The 20,781-nt window shown below is 35.8% G+C and overlaps 1 protein-coding gene across 2 annotated transcripts in view; it reads left to right on the top strand.

The window, feature by feature from the left end:
- Nucleotides 1–20,781, top strand: part of LOC133528251 (homeobox protein homothorax) — a 352,169-nt gene that overhangs the window by 271,614 nt on the left and 59,774 nt on the right. For both annotated transcript variants that reach the window (XM_061865552.1, XM_061865551.1), the window contains exon 11: nucleotides 8,573–8,649. In XM_061865552.1, the coding sequence (XP_061721536.1) occupies nucleotides 8,573–8,649 (77 nt within the window). The remainder of the gene's footprint in view (nucleotides 1–8,572; nucleotides 8,650–20,781) is intronic.

Below are 20,781 nucleotides of genomic sequence, written 5' to 3'. Positions count from 1 at the left end.
GAGCCAGGTACCCGGCTAACAGAGAACACTAGGAGTTGTGCGCACCTATCTCATTTCCTAGCCCAGTTGCGGCTTCCGAACGGCCGTCAGCTCGGCTGTTCCGGCTCCGAGATTAGTATCGACCATTTACCGTCTGACTGCTGCTTTTGTTTCCATTGGCCGATTCAGCCCGCCGTCGGTGGCTCTCAAATTTCAATTTTGATTTTCGAGCGTAATCCCTATTCATGCGAGCGAGGATTTACTAAATATGAAATGCGAATATGTTTTTATGAAACTGTCAAATTAAAATCACTCCGGTTTTAAAATGGTGGCGTGTAGTCACGCTCGGAAACTATTTTCGTTCGCTAAAATGCTCCGCTCGCCGTCCATTACAGATCTGCATAATTTAAAAGCTATCCTGTCGCGGTAACTCCCGAATTGGACCTTTGAATTCTTTATATCCTGCTGAATTGTGCGCTTCTAGTGAAAAAGTACGGAGTTTTACAAAAATTGGCAGGTGTCGTTCAATTAAGCTTGCTCGAGATATTTCAGTTGCTCTATTCTTACTTTAAACAGTTTTAAATTTAATTGGCTAGACAGCATTAACACACTGTCTGACACTTACGACACCTATTTTATACGTCAGTTACCATTTACCAGTCCAAAAAACGCCAATTTTGCGCACGATACATGTCAGCGCAAATAGAATCCAATCGAGTGATAAAGAAAATAAAAACGACGTGTTTTAAGCAACAAAAAGGATTTAAGGTTTAAGAATCAGATGGAATGGGTGTTTCGCACTCGTTCGCACATAAACAAGATAAATAAACAAGAAACGCGAAGCACGGAACAGAAGGATACACTCAGGGAGGGTCGCGATAGTGCCATCCATCAGCCGGTCACATCGCTTCGATAGGGTTAGGGCCACCTCCGCACCTTTATGTCTCCCTGGTGAGATATAAAGGCCCCATACTCGGGGACCCTACTTTTTTGACATCTATTTGTGGTCGGCCTTCTGCCCTCAAACGTAACACAACTATTCAGTAAATAACGCTTCTTAGTTTATTTAAAATGCGAAAATATGCTTCCGTAAGAAATTACAAAGGGAATATGGTTGTGTATTCATACGCGTTTCGCGCACGCAAAGCGTGTGCATAATTTACGTTTCAATCCAAAAACGTCACGTCACACTAGCGAAGAATTTAATCCGTCATATACGTAGTTCTGTCTTCGGTAACGTTCCGAAAAGCGGATACCTCCGAGACGCTATGATTTTTACGACACGTCTGGAAATCACCGGGGCCCTGAATATATTATTATTGTTATGGCAACACCGAACGCTGGGAAAATTGTAAAATACGCCATACACTTCGCGGGAATTTCCTCTAGAGCATATCATTAGGGAATTTCGGTTTCTGCGATGCTCTGAATTTTTCATAGCATATGCATAGGGATTTATTATTTATTTGCGGTGTCTGACAAGAGTTATCGCTACTTATATTGTTATTTAGATTTTGCTTTATAAAGTTTAGAATGGAGAATACTACTTTATAATGTTGGTAGTTTGTTTTTGATATAAATAGTTCGGTACCTGTAAATAATATGTGAAGAAAAAATATGTAGTATTTGTACCTAAGAAAGAGTGAGAAATTATCGTGTTCTATGTCACCATCACCAATGCTTAGTACCAAATCTAATAAAAATGGGTCTCTGTATAGAAATCTTCGAACAAATTGACCTGTTTTCATTTCCCTAGATTGTAGTATGAAGTTCCATTCTTAAATTTGTCAGTTTCAAACTGTCATGCTTTTAATTGAACAAACAATCTTAAGGTAAACACTGCAGTTGCATTAGCCGCATTAGTGCATAAAACTGGACCTCCCACGCTAACGGACACGTGACAGATTGACAGGTGGTTTATACAAGAGTTAAACAATGTTTAATTATGAACATTATTGTATTGACATTAACCTTTCGATATACCTACGTCTTTTTGAAGCGTTTGAAATGATAACTTTTAATAAAACTGCTTCATACGAGGTTTTTCATACGACTACAAAATGAGTTGGGGGGGGGGGGGGGGGGGCTAACGTAAAATTGTAGTTTGGATGGGTGATTTCCAAAAAAATGTAGTTTGTATGGGTGAATTGCAAAGAAAATAGTTTGTATGGGTAAACTTAATAAAAATTGTACTTAAGAAGCTGTAATTAGTCTTAAGTCAATTGATTCCATTGTGTTACGAAAATTATTTTTGTATTCATGATACTTAATTCATACATGAGTTTATAGCATACGCCAACACACTTTCATGCGTATAACTTAAATAGAAACTGCTTAACTTTCGTAACACAATGGAATCAATTAACTTAATACTAATGGATACATATACATTTTTTTGCAATTCACCCGTATTTTGATTTTTTCCGATTTTTAATCAAGGGTCAAAGCCAAGAAGAAAAAATATATGGAAAAACTATATTTGCAAGGGCAGACTTCAACCAAAAACTTTAAAGGTTAAAGTTCGATAAAATTAATAACGTTATCAAAAATGTTTGTTTTTCAGATTTTCCATTCCATAGAACCAATTGTCTTACTGTTTATTTAGGTGGTGATACAAGTTCTATGTAAATTATAATATGTATATGTCGGTACACTACAAAACAGGATTATTAAACTTGTTGCCAACGGATCTGTCCACGCAAAAGGCGATATCAAAATTATATAAAACCAATTACGAAATCAAAAAGTAAGCCGAATTTTCAAATAGTCCTTTTGACCAACCAATTATTTTTAATGCAACCATGGAGATATCAAATTTCGAAAAGCAATGCCGTTATAAATCTGTCGGTACATTAAAATTTCGATTAAAAACATACAAGTAAATACATATTGTACGGTAAAATCTTAATAATAAAAATATATTAAGAACTTGTTTCATTTTTAATTTCTCGGAATATTGAGATATCAAATTTCGAAAAGCAATGTCGTTATAAATTTGCCGGTACAAAAGTTTCGATTAAAAACATACATAGGTAAATATATATATAATACATTAAAATCTTGATCAAAAATATATTAAGAACTCATTTCATTTTTTGATTTCTCTGGACTATTGAGATATCAAATTTCGAAAAGCAATACCGTTATAAATCTGCCGGTACATTAAAATCTCGTTTAAAAACGAATACTTACTACATATACTTTACATATAAGTAGGTATATTGTCATTTTTCCCATAATTCATTATTATTTCATTATCTATTTGACGTTGTGAAGAATTTATTAAGTATTGATTTTTGATGATGATGACTTCGTGATGTACCTATATTTCTAGACATTTTATAATTGTATATATTCAATTTTTCTTTGACGATCATAATATAAATTCATATAGATTAGTTTAATATAATTTATATTGTAATTTCATATTATGAAATAAATAAATCGATATCTAATCTATATCTATAAGTAAATATATATTATACAGTATAAAATTTCGATCAAAAATATATTAAGAACTCATTTCATTTTTTGATTTCACGAGACTATTGAGATATCAAATTTCGAAAAGCAATACCGTTATAAATCTGCCGGTACATTAAAATCTCGATTATCCCGGCATAAGTTTGCAATAAATCGAAATGGGAAAAACGCACGAGTGAGCCGCGGGGTAAAAAGAGTAGACTATAAATTTTATTTCGGTATGTGGAGAAAACAATCCATTTGTTGGCACCTAAATCTACGGGGTGCTGGAATGGGGATATGTAAATACGGGGGTACAAGTAACGTCATGATTCTTTACTGGAGAGTATGAACAATGTAAGATTTATATCATATAATTAGTGTAATAGGCACCTTTGGTATTATGCCACAGGAGTTATTTTTGAATCTATTTTATTTTATTTTATTTATTTATTTTTATTCCTAACTATAGTTCGTGTCATCTACGAACACGCAAACTCTATTGAAAAAAATCGAAAAAAAATCAAACGGTCGTGCATAGTTATGAAAATGAAATGTAAGTGAAAAATATTTATTGCCATGACTATGATACGTGAAATTCTGTCAAAATATTTTCCATAATGTCAATATCCAGGCAGGAAAATGAGGACTACGTTAGTATGGGGAAACGATCGTCCCCTTTCCTCTTAATATAACACGACTATACAAGTCAAGGCAAGCGTCTTCGTGGATGACACGATCTATATGTAGGTACATTGTATTGGTATCTCACAAAAAACGTTTTAAAAATAATATAGACCATAATAAATTTTTCCTAGTATTTATATTTTTTTTTGATCCAGATGATGGGAATTTAAGATCATACGCTCGTTCCACGAGTCTAAAATGCTCATAGTTTTATAAAGAATACTGAAAACCTTATTTTTACAAAATGTATTCGAACGTGCGAACGGACCTCACAATGAGCTCCATTCGAAATTAAAAAACCCTATTAGATTTGATATTGTTATGACTGTTACTCTCAGTGCATATGGATGCAGAAACGCAAAACTGTGTCAACCCATAAAATATCTAAATATGAGATATTGACGTTAAACGCTTTTATTATACCCTTTATACGCTTATTTATTTATTTTTTTATTATACGGTTTTTTATTACGCTTTTTATTTTTATTTTTTATTATAACGCTTATTTTGGAGCGCACTATTCGCCAACAAACTGTCCACAGTTTGGCGAAAAAATATGTATACCTACCACTTAAGTTTTCTCTTGAAATAAATAATACATAAATAAATAATAATAATAATACCTTGTTAGTAAGTAGGTATGTAAATTTGTTAGTTAATGTGGGTCAAATCTTGGAAGCTATTTGACCCACTTCCCGATTTCCGATTGAGCTGAAAATTTGCATGCATATCTAGGTAAGTCGGCTGCCTATGCAATATTATGCTGATCTGATGATGGAGACAGGAGGTGGCCATAAGAACTCTGTGATAAAATAACGCAACCCAATTGTGTTTGGGGTTTTTAGGATTATCTCGATGAGTAGGTAGATTAGTTGCATGTGGACTGAAAAGTACAGTCAGCGATGAAAGCTTGCACCAAAAATGAAATTTTTGACAAAAGATTATTTGAAAACAAGTCAAGTAACTATTACTGCTGAAATTTCAGGAAAAAGGGTGTTACTAGTTTTCTATATAATTTAAAGTTTTTGCAGTAGTGTCTCAAGTACCTACGATCTCCGAAGCAACTCGCGCGCGTGACCAAAAATTTATTTCATATCAATATCAAAACAAATTGCGATATTAAAACTCGCCATGGCGCACAATGGCGGTTGACGTATCAATTGCGCTGGTGCATATCGGCGCATCTAGCGACCTTTGCGCCCAGCGATCGCTGGATATGGGTATTTTACATATTGCTCAATTTATACCTCTTAATATTTCTTTAAATGCTGTATTAGGAGTATAATAGGTAGCTTATTTATCGAAACAAATTCCAAAATTATTGTGACAGCTTTTTTAGTCACAAAGCATTTAATGATTATTTTTAATAATATTAACATTAAACAATGCACTATAGATACTCGTACGTTTTTTTTATAAATAAGAGGAATTTATACGATAGCTACCACTTTTTTACCATAAAGTTTACGGGGTTAGTAGAATAAAAATAATCAAATAACATCAAAGTGAAGGGTGTCACCCTTCAGGCAATGTGTTACTCACTTTACAAGATAATACGCCATCTTGTATGTATGAAATCACCTTTACTGCCATTACAAAATTTGAAAATGGGTAGTTTGCATAAATTTCATTTAGATAGAAAAAGAGATGTATTTGAAAGTCTCTACAATGTCAAAATTAAATGGCGAGCCCAAAGAAACGCTATAAATATTATTTTAAACCTGTTTTTCAAGAATTAGATGCTTAAAATATTGTAGGTGTGGCATTATAACAATAATATCGCCTGTTAAAGTCGGTAAACTAAGTTGAAAGGACACGTATGTAATTATAATAGCCCCTAAATTACTAAAGCCAAAAGTTATTCACTATTCTAAACTAACTTTCGCCGTCCCGCAAAATGTTAGCACAAGTAAGTCCTAACCTAACTCCGAACTATACGTCTAGCACCACACTATGTTACCATACTCGTAATATCTCCTCTAGAAAACCAGTTGACGTTGAGCTCGAGATCAGTGCTATGTGGTATCCACAGTGACACTTATAATGGTTAAGTTTGGCGAGGCGCTTGGTGAGTAAATGAAATATACTAAACTGTTTCCATTGGTACTAGCGAGGGATATTTGATTTCTGAAACCAAACCAGAATAACGTGACATTTAGGTCTGTAACTGTACTTTTCTACATCAGAATTTCTTTCAAAGAATGTCTTTAATAATGAAATATCCGAATATAACTAGAGTAGCACTTCAACTCAAGCAGGTATGAATGCCTCACATCACATGGCGACCTTGCCAACACAGCCAAGCAAGTCGGAATGAAAAATTCATACCTATCTGTAGAACATGTGAAAAAGAGTAAATCTTAAGCTTTGGTCTCCAGTTGACTGGGTTCTATAAAAATCTAACCGCTGTCCATAGGATATGCTGTGTCTTAAACCTGTGTCTTTCCCGCGGGCACTTGGTTGGCAACTGGAATACTTCGGCTTTTTGCGGACTCCAGAGACCTCCCTCTATTTCATGCGACCCTAGTAGAACCCAGTCACGTGTGTATAAATTATTAACGCGGTTCGATTCCCGCCGGTGCGGCAACTAACAATAAAGGTGTCTTTGGGATATTCACTAATATACCTACTGTTTGTCAAAGGGTTGGCCACTAATCTTGTAAATGAAACATTATGTTTTACGCAAGGAAACTTTATTTGTGTACATTTTAAATTGGTCTAGTTTTTGAAATTATTTTACTCAAATATATTGTACCGAAAATTCAATAAAATGAAAGTAAAAACTTAAGGTCGGCAATGTGTATGGGAACTACACGCCGACGTTACAGTTGGTTTGCAGTCTGCTTGTACCAGCCCTTACTCAAAATAGCATTTTAGTATTTGAAAAATAGCGCATACCTGCTTTAACTTGTCAGTAATAAACATTATTTTATATCTGGAATTTGTAAATTATTGACTAAAAATAATTGTCTGCTGGTAGGCTTACTGATGGCCAGATTCATGACCCATTTTGGCAATATATTGCAGCCTAAATTAGCCTGAGGCATTGTTCCTAGGACACTGGCCGCGTTCCCTCTCTGCACAGTTAGGCTAAGTTTTTGTGCGAAAAAAGCGCCAGCTCGTAGGTCGTCAGACACCCAGACTAGTTTAGTAGAAATTTCTTTTACTAGATTCTTGGTGTCGGACGACCAAGTGTTCTGGGAACAATGCCTCAGGCTAATTTAGGCTTATTTTTTTGATAATATAGCTATTGTAATTGATTAAAAAAAATATATATATATATTGCAGCCGAATATTTAAAAAAAAAACAAATAACATCTTTTAATTTGTAAGCGATGACACACACGACCATAAAGTAATTTTACGAATGTTACTGTCATCATGTTAAAGATATGGGGACATAAAACCACCCATGAGTCAGCTGACTGGAAATATTTACACATAAATATGACAGTTTTGGGGAAAGTTTTAACATACGATCAAAGGGTATCAAAAGAAATACTTTGCAATTTTTCAAAATTCCTTTGGGTTAATTTATTTGACAAGGTTTAGTGCATTTTCCTTCAAATCTGCCGCAGTACTTTTCATTTCTCCACATTTTTCAATAACTAATAAGAATACAGGTTTAAAATCATGATTTCCACCAATTATAAGAAGAACTAAGTCTCAGATAGACTGTGCGAGAACACCACATACATTATACACCGACTATTGAGGTACAACCAACTCAATCGATCTATTAAATAACGCAACGTAACCCAAACTCGCATGTGAATTTTCGCATCGTCTAAATGAATTTCAATTCAACTTGACTTTAATCCCAAAAACAGCTATTCTTCATAACAATGAACTTGTTCTCACCCTCCAAAAACTATCCGTAACAAATCTATTTGCTCACCAACCTTGCAAAAACAAAATGTAATCCAGCCCGATTCCCCAGAAGCAACTGCACTCACATCCAATCCAATTTGCATCCCGATCTCAATTCAATTAGCTCATTAGACATTGAGTGCGATTCTAACTTTTTAACAGTGTTGGAAAAAGGTTTCCGTAATTAGTGCATTAGATCGAATTTGTTTACACTTAAGGTTCGCGTTAAATCCCACCCGGGTTTTATTGTCCTTTTTAATGTTCCCACGGATTGTGATTTCTCTTGAAATGCCTAAAAATGTTCTCTTTATCACAGATTTGTGATTTTAAGTTTATCGCTCACGATATTATCGTATTGGGCACTCTTTTTTATCATTTATCGTCAAGGATAAGACGTGAATTACTATTGTATACCTACATACCTAAAATGATAAAACGCCAACACTCACTATTATATCGTATATACTCGTATATACCACAGTTATAATTTTATCGTATATCGTCCTTGCTCTGATTCAATTTTCTTAATGTAGACTTTCATTTTGGAGTTATATGGATCTTTGTTTTGTTGCAGCATCCGTACCCCTCAGAAGACCAAAAGAAGCAGCTAGCACAGGACACAGGGTTAACGATACTACAAGTAAATAATTGGTGAGTCTTAGACATTAATCAAATTGCAATGTTTGCTTCAAGATTTTGGAGAAAAGAGGGGAAAGAATATCTCCCAGAGCCTTAGCAAGTTGACAAATTCAACGAAAAGTGCGTGATATTTCCATAAATTATTTAAGTTTCAATTGGCGTTTTCTAAAAACGAATTCCGATATGATATACTATGCAATTTACTCAGAAACTATACAAATTGCCCGACAGAGAACTAGAAGAAATTAGCAAATTACTCATATTTCAATTGGGGCAATATGACAGCAAATATTAATTGCAATGAATGTCAAAACACCTCGTAATATGCAAATACTTGCATCGTAAATTACTACCAGGTTATGTTTGCCAAGGTAGCTTTAAATGTACGGAAAAGTTGCTCCCCGCGGAGCGCGCGGTTTCGGGACAACGTGACACGCGACCGGATCTATAAAATGTGATAAGTGACAGTTCGACATCTTATTCGATCATGATAGCCTGGTGTTTGGCAATTTGTTATTACGTTTTTGAAGACTTTTCTTTTGTATTTTTGTGATAAAATTGCGTGGGCTGCTTTCTCTTTCACAATGTGAATACACTTTATCAATACCACCAACCAGTGCAACTTTATATTTAAATCTTAAGGGGAATATTTTTTCTGCCCTCCGGGCGGAAAGCGTCAACTCCCGCTGCGCTAAACGAAGTTGCCGCTTTCCACCTCCGTCGAGCAGAAAAATAGTATGCGCCCACGGGAGGAAACGTAGGTCATTCCATCCCGCGTGTTTGCCAACCTCGCCTTCAGCTCGGGTAACAATTTTACACGCGGCACGCAATTTCCCACTTTTCCTCCCTTGGGACACAAATAACTATTTAGTTATCTATAGGAATATATTATATGCATTATCTCCGTAACATAAGTTGCACATATAAAAATAAGACCTTACCAACAGGATCGTGGCAATAGAACATTCTCCTTAAAATTCTCTTAAATCTACGCCTGTCTAATGTCACTTTCCACTTCACCTACATCAATTACGTCTCTTCAAACGATAGCGTTGCATATTGTCAAATGCCATCTATTCCCGGGTCAGTTAAAATGCTTGAGGTGATCATTGGCTCGCGTAAAACGTGCTGTTTACGACCAAGGCGATGGCATTTAGTACGCCTGGTAATGAGCGCCGCGCGCCATCAGACCTGATTCCTGTATGTTTCTATAATAATAGTTGAAGTTGTTCTAGAGGTTTTGTTTGAGACTTGGCACTACAGAGTTAGTTTCGTAATGTATCCTCTATGGACTTTATTTAAATTTTACTTTTCACTATTGTTTTATACGAGATTTTTTTGGAAAAGTCAGATTAGATTGCGGTGGGCCAAAATTTGGCCTTCTAAAGTCTTCTAAAGAGCTTTGTGTCCATCTAAATGATAATTATACTACGCGTCTCGTTCTCGATGATAGATAACATGTAGTACTGTTAAGTATGTTTAAACTTCACAACGTTTAGAGATTTAAATTTGAAAAATATTCCCGCGCCCGACGCTATCACGTCTCGTGCGCCAATGCCGGACGCCATATTGTTTTGTTGTGCAAGTAGCTTCTGACGTTCGAGAATTTCAATTAACTTGTAAAAGTGTTTATATCGTTAAAATCGTATTGTTATTGTATTGTAACAATGCTAAAAAAGAGGTTTTTAGAAGGGCATATGCTCTATGTAATGAATACATTGATACGAAAAATGACGTTTTGACATTTTGACATTTTGACGTCCGGTCTGGCCTAGTGGGTAGTGACCCTGCCTATGAAGCCTATAGTCCCGGGTTCAAATCCTGGTAAGGGCATTTATTTGTGTGATGAGCACGGATATTTGTTCCCGAGTCGATTTGAAAAATATTTGAAAAATAATGACATTATAATGACAAAATATTTGAAAAAAACCTATAGCTAGATGGCCCAGATATTGGTTTCGTATAAGAACGAGAAGTGTTCGATCGTAACTGGTTACGGGTAAGACGAAATTAGTTTTTGATCGCAACCGGTTTCGTACAAGGCAGAAATAGTTTTCGATCGCATCTGGTTACGAAGCTCTGGTTGCGTACGCGGCCGAAGGGATCCTGGTAAGGGCATTTATTTGTGTGATGAGCACGGACATTTGTTCCCGAGTCGTGGGTGTTTTCTATGTATTTAAGTATTTATATATTATATATATCGTTGTCCAAGTACCTACAACCAAGCCTTATTGAGCTTACTCTGGGACTTGGTCAATTTGTGTAATTCTGTCCTATAATATAAAAAAAAATGTTAGTAAAAACCATGACGGATTATTAAAACTGCAAGACTGCACCGTATTTAAATTTTGCATCTGTAAAAAAGTAGTCAAAGAACTGCCTACACGAGTATAAATAACTAAATGTCATTTTTTTAAACAGATCTCGCAGCGAATTACCGATTCGATACGTCGATATTATTATTAACTTTAACCACTTAAACCTACCACCAGTACCAAGGTCGGCATTACAGTAGTAAATTACCACCCAAATGGTTAGCATCTCCATATAAGCTCGTGTGGGTGTCGCGGGCGAATCATAAAATGCGCGAGGAATGGCCCACGATACTGTCAGCCCTAAAATGGCCGACTTCAATTCGCGCCTTTTTTTTCGACCATAGAGATTTTATCTGCTTAGGGAAATCGAGGGTATGAGTGAATTTGCGTGTAGGTTGCGCCTTTTTGTTGCAAGTGACAAAAAGTGCATTGCTGCAAGTGTGTTCGCTTTATACCGAACTTTTAAAAGATGTATCTTTTTGTATGAAGATTTTTTTCATTATGAGCCAATCTTCAGCTTGTAATCTATTTGATCTTGGATGAATATTTATGTTAGGTAATTAGTTTTATCAACGAAACGGTATAAATGTTAAAATGTGAACAGTCAGAAGACTCAAAAGTAACGGATCAGTCTATAAAATTAAATAACAAAATATAATCAAATAAAATGCGTTTATTTTCAGACAACTTATAGATCCATAGCATCGTTAGTACTTAAACAAACTTAAAAAAAACTAAAATCTATGCGTCAAAACCGACCGACGAAATTCCGACCGTTGTATGAAACATTCTCTAAAAGATAATCAAAAAAGTTTAAGTCCCGGTATGGAGACCCATTAGACTGTAACAGATACTTTACCCAGAACACAAACTGTATAAATATAATTATATCTAATTGAAAAAAAAAAACAGTTTGGCAGATAATTTTGGACCTTTGTTTAATCCAGTACGATGATGACTATTCCTACTTGAATCTAATACAGTTTTTAAAACTGGAGAGCGGATGACGATAGTCATAACTATAAAAAATGTTAGGTAAAGCTACAAAAAACCGCAAGTCATAGATAGACAATTAAACTTCTCAGTACCGCTGATTTCTAAATATCATAAAGATAATATTATTGTAATTAGCGTCTATTCACCGGAAGTGTCATAAGTAGCTTTTTGACTCAAGTGGCTCTCACTCGATGGCTTCAATGATACCACTTCAATCTCGTGATTTTAGGCATCTTTCTTATTCTAATTATATATAAATATAAGTATAGCTTCTGGTCACCATCATCGGGCATGTTGTAAAATAGAGGTTTTTTTGGAACAATATTGTAAAAAAAGTATTATTATTATTAAAGAGACAGATTTTAACCAGGCATTCTTGAGGTCATAAGGAGCAAAAAATTATTCATATCATATAAGTTTTACTCAGACTAGGTTTTTTTTTAGTTCTTGGCACACGACAGTATAGTAAAGTATTTTTCTTTATTTACAGATAAAAATCGCGAGTTTCTTTTAAAACTTTACTTAATGTTTGTCAGTTTGTCAGTAGGTATGTCTATCTATACCAAGCATATACCAAGTCACATAGTGGCAACGTCGCAGCAAAAAAAAAAGGCGTTTTTCAGTAAATTATAAGAAAGACAAATTTTCACAAATTGTCATTATCTCTAAAACAAGACCGATTTCAGAAAACATTGACAATTTAGTCTCTAAATGCGCTTAAGAATACACCTTTAAAATCTGTCGGATTTTGCTAGCGCACGGTATATAAGTACCAGGTAATATAACTACCAGGATATTGGATCATATTCACCAGGAACATCACCGTCTATAAATCATGATACAAAGTTAATGAACTCCGCTCATTGTCAGCGTACACACGTACAGATAATATTATTATGTTAGATGCCCATTATACTTTAACGACTCGGACATTGCCGCGGGCGAAGCTGTACGATGTATAGAAATATATGGACCGGTTTGACGCTTCGGATGTGGTATCAGTTAATGTATTAAATGACTTAGAAGTTCCGTCCGTCATCCGTCAAGAACTGCTCTCTTATCAAAAAGCGTCCTCGTTATGGCTCCTAGGGTATATAACAAATTACCTGAACGTATAAAGAAAGTGTGTGACGTAAGTATATTTAAAAAAATTGGGAAAAAATTTTTGGTTAGGAAGGCTTTCTACTCCTGTAATGAATTTCTCATTGACAACCTGTACTGATTATTATAGAATTATTATTAAATGATTATGATATGTATATTGATATAAAACTTGTTGGAATTATTTAGTTTTAAGTGATATTACTGGACAGTTTAATTAATTGCTTGTATACGCACTGCTTGTAAATTTTAATTTAGTGCATGGTGCATGCTAATTGCTATTAGCATTTAAACTTAATCTCGTATGCCTTTGGGTACGACATAGTGGAACAATTTTCTCTTTTACTATCATATGCAATAACTTGTTGTGTACACCTATGGTCGACGAATAAAGAATTTGTATTTGTATTCGTATAAGTTATGACTCCTGATTTGAAGATATGAATCTTATCAAGCGTGCAAAAACTTATTGCATAGGAGGACAAGTACATAACATCGTTTATAGAGAGTATTTCTGCCACTTCATTCTTTGCAGTTACTGTATGTAGATTTTCTCGCATAAAGATAATTTATTTTTCAAGTAGGCATATACAATGCACTTATGAACTTCAATGTTTTCCCTTAGACATATCAATCAAATAATCCTCTTGCCTATAAAATCATGAATGAAATCAGTATCAAAAAGTGTTTTTTTTCTAGTGCAAGTATAACTCGACTGATGGTTTCCAATACCGTTGCCTAATATTTAACTACCTACTACATTTCCTATGAGAAACTTCTTAAACTGGAAATTTTCATTAATTCGTGTGAAATGTTCCACTACAAAAAACCAGGGTTGTAACAAATAGTATAGTATTAGTACAGTATAGTGTAGTGTAGTGTAGTGTAGTGTAGTGTAGTGTAGTGTAGTATAGTGTAGTGTAATGTAGTGTAATGTATTGCAGTACAGTACGATGTATGAAAGAGCAACCTAACTCAGCCCTAAAAATGCATTTCTAGAGAGTAAAGTATCGACAATAACGCATGAGCAGCGATGTCGCGCGAGTGACTAGACATGCGTGAGTTAAACTGTAAACTTGTGTTAGTCTTAGTATGACTCACGACAGTTTAAATGAGATAATTCAGATTATTTTAAGACACTAATACCTCCGATAATATATAAAAGACAAGATTAGAAACAAAGACATTCGGGAAACAACCAAAGTAATTGATGCATTACAATATGTCAAGAAAATGAAGTGGAGATGGGCAGAACACATTGCACGTTACGATAGCTCAAGATGGGCGAAAAGAGTGACGGAATGGAGAGGACCAGGGAGTGGTGACAGACATTCAGGACGCCCACTCAAGCGTTGGGCTGATGACATAAAGAAAACTGCCGGCATGGGGTGGCATTATCTAGCCCAAGATCGAGAGGCATGGCAAAAACTGGAGGAGGCCTATACCCACAAGGGGATCCCGAAATAAAAAATGAATAAAAAATCTCATGTACAATAATATTTTATTAACTGTTTTTATAATTAAATACAGTTTATATGTTATTCCTAGTAAGTGTCTAGCATGCAACACAGAAAAAAAGGGGTCGCAAATAAAGGCTATTTTATTTATTTTAATACCTCCGTTCACAACTCAACTCAAATTCTTAACTTGTCTCACACACCAAAGACGCTTGCCGCACCTACTTAAAGGTATATTATTTGAAGACCTCACGAATTTAGAGATTGAGTGACGGGGTCAAAGGTCGCCGGAGGCTTTGTCTCCTCGTCTGTGGTCCCGCTATACCATTAAACTAGTAATTACGGCTCTATGGTGTCAATCTTTAAATGTGGAAAGTGTTGATAACATCAGCTTCTCTCAAAAATTATGCTATTATTCATAAAAGTCATAAAGAAAAAAAAATCGGGGCTTATGTGTTTCTATGAATCCATTAGCAATACGGTAAAAACAATTTAATCAATAGTTTTTAAACTATTTATTCGTATAAATATCTGTTTTTTCCGTCAAACGATATCTGGGAAAAAAGTCAGGACGAACAGACGGATGAGATGATTTATGACATATAATTATAAATTCACATAACTTGTAAACTATTAGAAAATGGTTTTATCTGATACCTTTTTCTAATTTCCAGTAATAGTTTATCATTTCTTTTTTAAAAATTTGAATAGCGTTTAAAAAGCGCAACTTTACTCCCTAAAAATAATAGAACCAAAAATTTCAATTTCACCTAATACAAATTTCATCGAGCCATTCCAACCCTTTTAAAATCCTATTACACCTAAATCAAGGATTCACACCCGGTCAAACACTTGAAATATTAATTCCGAGTTAAACATTTTTACTAACACTAAAACCATTAAGGAAGGGTTGGTCCCTTGTATAAACAGGTGTCCAGATCTACAGCATTTAGAACACTACATACCTCGCCTAAGTTCAATACAAATTTCATTCAATTACTAACCTTATGTTATTGGAATAAAGTAGAATTTTAAGCTACTTTTCAAACACACATAGGGTTAGTAAGCAGTGTCAGAGATCCCTAGATGATTGCTCTCTCTTGAGAGCTATAACAGTGTAAATATTTTATTAATGCTACCGTCGATTTATGTTGTTCTGGTAACGTATCTCTAAATTAACTATTTGCATAAGATGTGCATTCTGGGGTATTTTGTGGTTGTCTAATGTGTCGTTAGTTTTATGACTATTATTGAGTTTAGTATGTAAATCATAAAGGCGTAGCTCGTGTTAACTCATCACAGAAATTAGAAGTCGAATAAGGTTGCCACATTTTTTCAGCATGTAATATTTTGACGTGTAAGGGATCATTTAGTGTCATCTCTAGAGCAAGTGGTCGGTCATGGTTTATGATCAGGTGAGCCGTATGCTTGTTTTCTACCAATGCTGCAATATTATAATTATAACGAGCCCATTGTGTCCCACTGCTGGGCAAAGGCCTCCCCCCTCTTCTTCCACTCATCCCGGTTTTGAGCTACGACCGGCCAGTCCCTCAAAAAGGAGTCTAAGTTATCCCGCCATCGCCGACGAGGTCTGCCAGATCCCCGGTTTGACTCGTGGGGCACCCAATCCGTGGTTATCTTGGCCCACAAGTCATAAATCAATCAAATCAGCAATAATTCAATCTAAATATAATATGTGCCGGACCAAACCTCCTAAGGACTAAAAATCTCCAAAACATCTAGTCGTGCACTGTTATCCAACCACCATTCAGCGATCTTGGCCTTTCTACGCTACCACTTAAAAATATTGGATACTTTGAGAAAATAGGGCCGTAGATTCTAGCATAATTTATTCATCTTGTCTCTAAGGATAAAATTCCAATCCAATATTGAATGTAACGGTTAGTTAGCACATAACATTGATGCAAACGCCGTAATTATACAACGGCAAGGTTGTAGACTTGTATCTTGCCTTTATCAAATTGAAACGACTGTAGGCGTTCCGCCTCTGGGACCCTGTCGAATTAATGAACGCGCCCCTAATTGTGATTGTATGAAGATGCAAATTCGGCAAAGAATAGGAATGAGGAAACGTCTCTTCTCATTGTTGGGGCCCTGGTACTTGTAATTGATAAGGAGGGACATTTTAAATTTATATTCATCCCTCGTGATTCCATTTTCGAATTATCGGAGTGTTTTGCAGAGAGTAGAGATATCCCCCGTTTCCATTTATTTTGTCTAATTTAATTAATTTTTTTGAAAAATCCGAAATGACTCCACTGTCTTATTCTCTTCGGCCTGAAATTAAATGTTACTTATGTGAGAATCTTAGCGCGTTTAAAAGAATGCATACATTTAAACCCTTTTTTTATCAAAAAAATTCGTTTGCGAGCGACCCTACAACAAATATAAAAGGAAGGCCGAGAACGGTGATTTTTCCCCATTTGTACTTATATATAAAATTTGCATAAATTTAGTATATTTAGATATAGAATATCAAGAGTAGAGAGTCGGCAATGTAAGTACATGCTTCAATCAGGCGGACAGTATTCTTATAAAAAGGCAGCTGACTAGTATTTATTCTCACTCTCTTTCTGTCGCTGCTTAATCCAAATAATCTCCCATTATGCTTAATCTACTATGTATCCTAGGTACAACTTAAAAAAAAAACAATAATAATAAATTATATACTAAGATATTAAAATTAAAACTAAAATATAATAAAACTTAAAATAAACTTATAAATAAAAAATGCTCCCCAGGTCACCTTCATGCATTATGGTACCCAGAAGACTGGCAGCGTTACCTTTTTGGATGGCCAGGCTTATCCTCTGGCCGAGATAGCTGCCAGCCGTCCGGTCACCTGAGGTGTCGGTTAAACGCTGAGAAATTTCCTTGAATAGTATTTTTGCGCTAGGCCCCCACGGTCCCAGAGTTTCTACGGCAAACGGCGCAAATATATATTGTACTTTGACATCTACCGATGCACAATAAGCCTATTTACATATCAAAATTTCCATGCAGCCATCATAGTAACAAACTGACCAATACTATATCAAAGCACAATACACTATCAATTACTTTGGAATAGCCCTCGCAAGACAATGGACCCATCTACCGTGGAATTGGCTCCTACAATAGCCTAGCCTAGATAGACCTGAGTTCAGGGAAGTTACAGAGAGTAGAAGACATGGTATACACAGTAGAAACAAGTAAAAACATATAATATAGTGATCTGACTATTGATCCCAAATACTGGAAAATAATCGTTTTACCTAGGCCTCAACACGACATGTACAATCATGCGTACCGCTAACATCATGTTTACCTTTCATTAGCTTAATTATTTTTACTATACCTACCATACCATACTTAAATAAAACTAATAGACTATTAAGTGATTATTTTGAAACCTTTAAAATGTCAAAATTTAAACTTAGAACAGCAAAAGACACAATGTCCAAACTTAAGTCACAGTCGGAACCAAACACGTCAAGTTGAGATTAGTGGGCTTAGAAAGGATCACTCTAAACACGCACACACGATACCCGTATACCTCCAATTCAGGGGCGTGCACTTCATAAAGACAAAAAGACACTGCCTAAGTAAGTACACGTAAGTACGCCGAAATAAGTATATCTTTAGATTTTAAACTTATGAATCTAACTTCATATCGCGAGGTCTACAGCTCACAGGGCCACCAGGTTAATTGTTTGTCTACCCAGCCTCAAAACTCTGTGCACGCCACTGCTCCAATTTAGTGAAGTTAGATACATAAATAAGACCTAATAGCGGATTATCGACTGCTTAACTGACTAATTATTTATCGGACAAACTTTTGAGACTTTTTTAAGCCTATAAATGTCCTACTGCTGAGAAAAGGCCTCCCCCTAGACTTTCAATCTTCCCGATTAATTGCAGTATCATATCCGTCGAGTTGCTGAGAAATGCGTCCAGGTCGTCCCGCCATTTCCTCTTAGGTCGACGTCTACGGCGTTTACATCGTGGCACCCATTCCGTGGCTAGTTTAGCCTACCTCTGTGGGTGCATACGTCGTATATGGCCTGCCCAGTCCCACTTTAGCCTAGTGCTTTGACCTCAACGTCGATAATGCCTGTTTTAGCACGCTACGTAGCGTTTCAGATCCGGTCAATACTTTTCATCCCAAGCAAGTTGCGCTCCATGGCTCTTTAGTAGACCTTTAGATTAGTCTTCTATTTGGTTAACTTCTATTATTTATATTAATGTGACGATCAATATTTCGATCAGTGTTTTTTACTCTTTATTCCTTCATTTATAGGTACATTTATACGTAAAACACCTTCCTCATGTCTCCGTGCCATGACGACTATGTGGAGCATGTGTCAGAAGCTACAAGACCTTAAAAGACCCGACCTGTCCCAATGCGTAATTCGCAGGCCGTAAAACGTAGCTCGTAAACGGAGAGGGTACGGCCGTCTGCTAGCGGGGACGATAGAACTTGCACTGACGTTATTAGAGACGATTTGAAGACCAAGAAACGATTAAAAACCGAATTTATAATCCTAACTTAATCTAATTTGTTCGCGGCATTATTATTCGGAAAAAAAATGATTTTCCGACCTTCAATAAAAGAGCGTGCTCCCATCTTAAAGGCCGTCCACAGGCGATCGTCTGCTCGTTTCGATCGTGATGTAAATATGATGCAAACGAGTGAAGTAATTCCGTTTCGTTGCTGGCGAGTGTACCCCCGCATCGCTTGCGGGTGCCATTGCCAACGCCATTGGTCACTACCGTCGCATAAGCGTTAGCGATTTCTTAAAGCTTTACCCGCTGCCACAGGCCCCACACCCCAGACGGTCCGCATCACTCATAACGTAACAATAAAGTGTTAACTGGAGTACATTCTTACGAGGGTACGCTTTACTCGCCGAGTAAACAACCTTTAGATTCGCTGTAAAAACATTTGCAGCAGGAATTAATTTTGACAGCTTAGGGTCGCTGTACACGGCACATGGTTTTTACTATAAAAGAAAATCCGTTGAAGAAAAGGAAAGCATATTTAGATGTTTTATTTTTATTTAAAATTATTAGTAATCACATAGATTCTATCCTTTTATTAAATAGCGTTTCCTTCAAAATTTCTCGGTTCCACTCACGATCTAAACCCACATTTTCTATTTCCTCCTGTGGCACACAGTATGCTAAAAACTTTTTCTTTAGGCGCACTTGTTATTTGTATAATGAATCTCTTAACGATATAGATATTTTTGTTCATAGTTTGTCCGTGTTCAAGAACAAAGTTCGGCAAATTTTGTTTTCTAGAAATTGATCAATTTGGTTCCAGTCATATTTTTCATAGTTTTGTATGTTTTGTTACTTGCGTGTAGTAGGTACACAACTAAACCGGTAATTTATAATTGAGTAATTTACATTTCTATGTAATCGTTTTCTTAGTAACGTAGGAAACTTTAGGCCTATTTTTAGTTCATTTATATTTGTTATTTATGTTCAGATATATTTGTAAAAGCGTGTTTGTTTTCTAAATAAAATAAATAAAAAAACAGTAAATAAATATTATAAGGCATTATTACACAAGTTGACTAAGTCCCACAGTAAGCTCAATAAGACTTATGTTGTGGGTACTTATAGACAACGATAAATGTAATATATATTTTTTATAAATAGTTAAATACATAGAAAACACCCATTACTCAGGAACCTTACCCTTACCGGGATTTGAACCCGGGACCATCGGCTTCATAAGCAGGGTCACTACCCACTACGCCAGACAGGTCGTCATAATATATATTTGATAATACATGACACGGGCAAGAACAACATCCGATCGGTGTGCCCCTACATCACATCAAAGTCTCAAGACCTCTACGTGTCGGCTTCCGCTCTGTACACGCCTCTTAAATGTCTGGATCACCATTGTCTTGTGATATGTCAAGACATACTATAATATATAGTAATTCAATTGTTATTAAGGCGAAATATTTTTATCGCTATTTAAGTACGTCATTTGAAATTACTTCAATGTAAATGGCTATAGGGACCGTGCGCGTTGGAGGGTCTGCCATCTTGTGGCCTGAATCGGAACCATAAACATGCACATGTACACGTCACGTGTTTTCTTGTGCATAGTAGGTTCTGCCATCTTGTGGGCTACATCGGAACAAAAAACATCACATTTACGCCTCGCGCCAAAAATCTGACGGCTCCTGTGCTGCCTCCTACAGTTCATGCACGCTCCCTATTGGCTACAGAATTCGTACAAATAGAATTTAGTT

The sequence above is a fragment of the Cydia pomonella genome, chromosome 19 (genome assembly GCF_033807575.1).
Source record: "Cydia pomonella isolate Wapato2018A chromosome 19, ilCydPomo1, whole genome shotgun sequence".
NCBI lineage: Eukaryota > Metazoa > Arthropoda > Insecta > Lepidoptera > Tortricidae > Cydia > Cydia pomonella.
The sequence above is the reverse complement of the archived record's forward strand: the minus strand, read 5'-3'. Positions and strand labels throughout refer to the sequence as shown.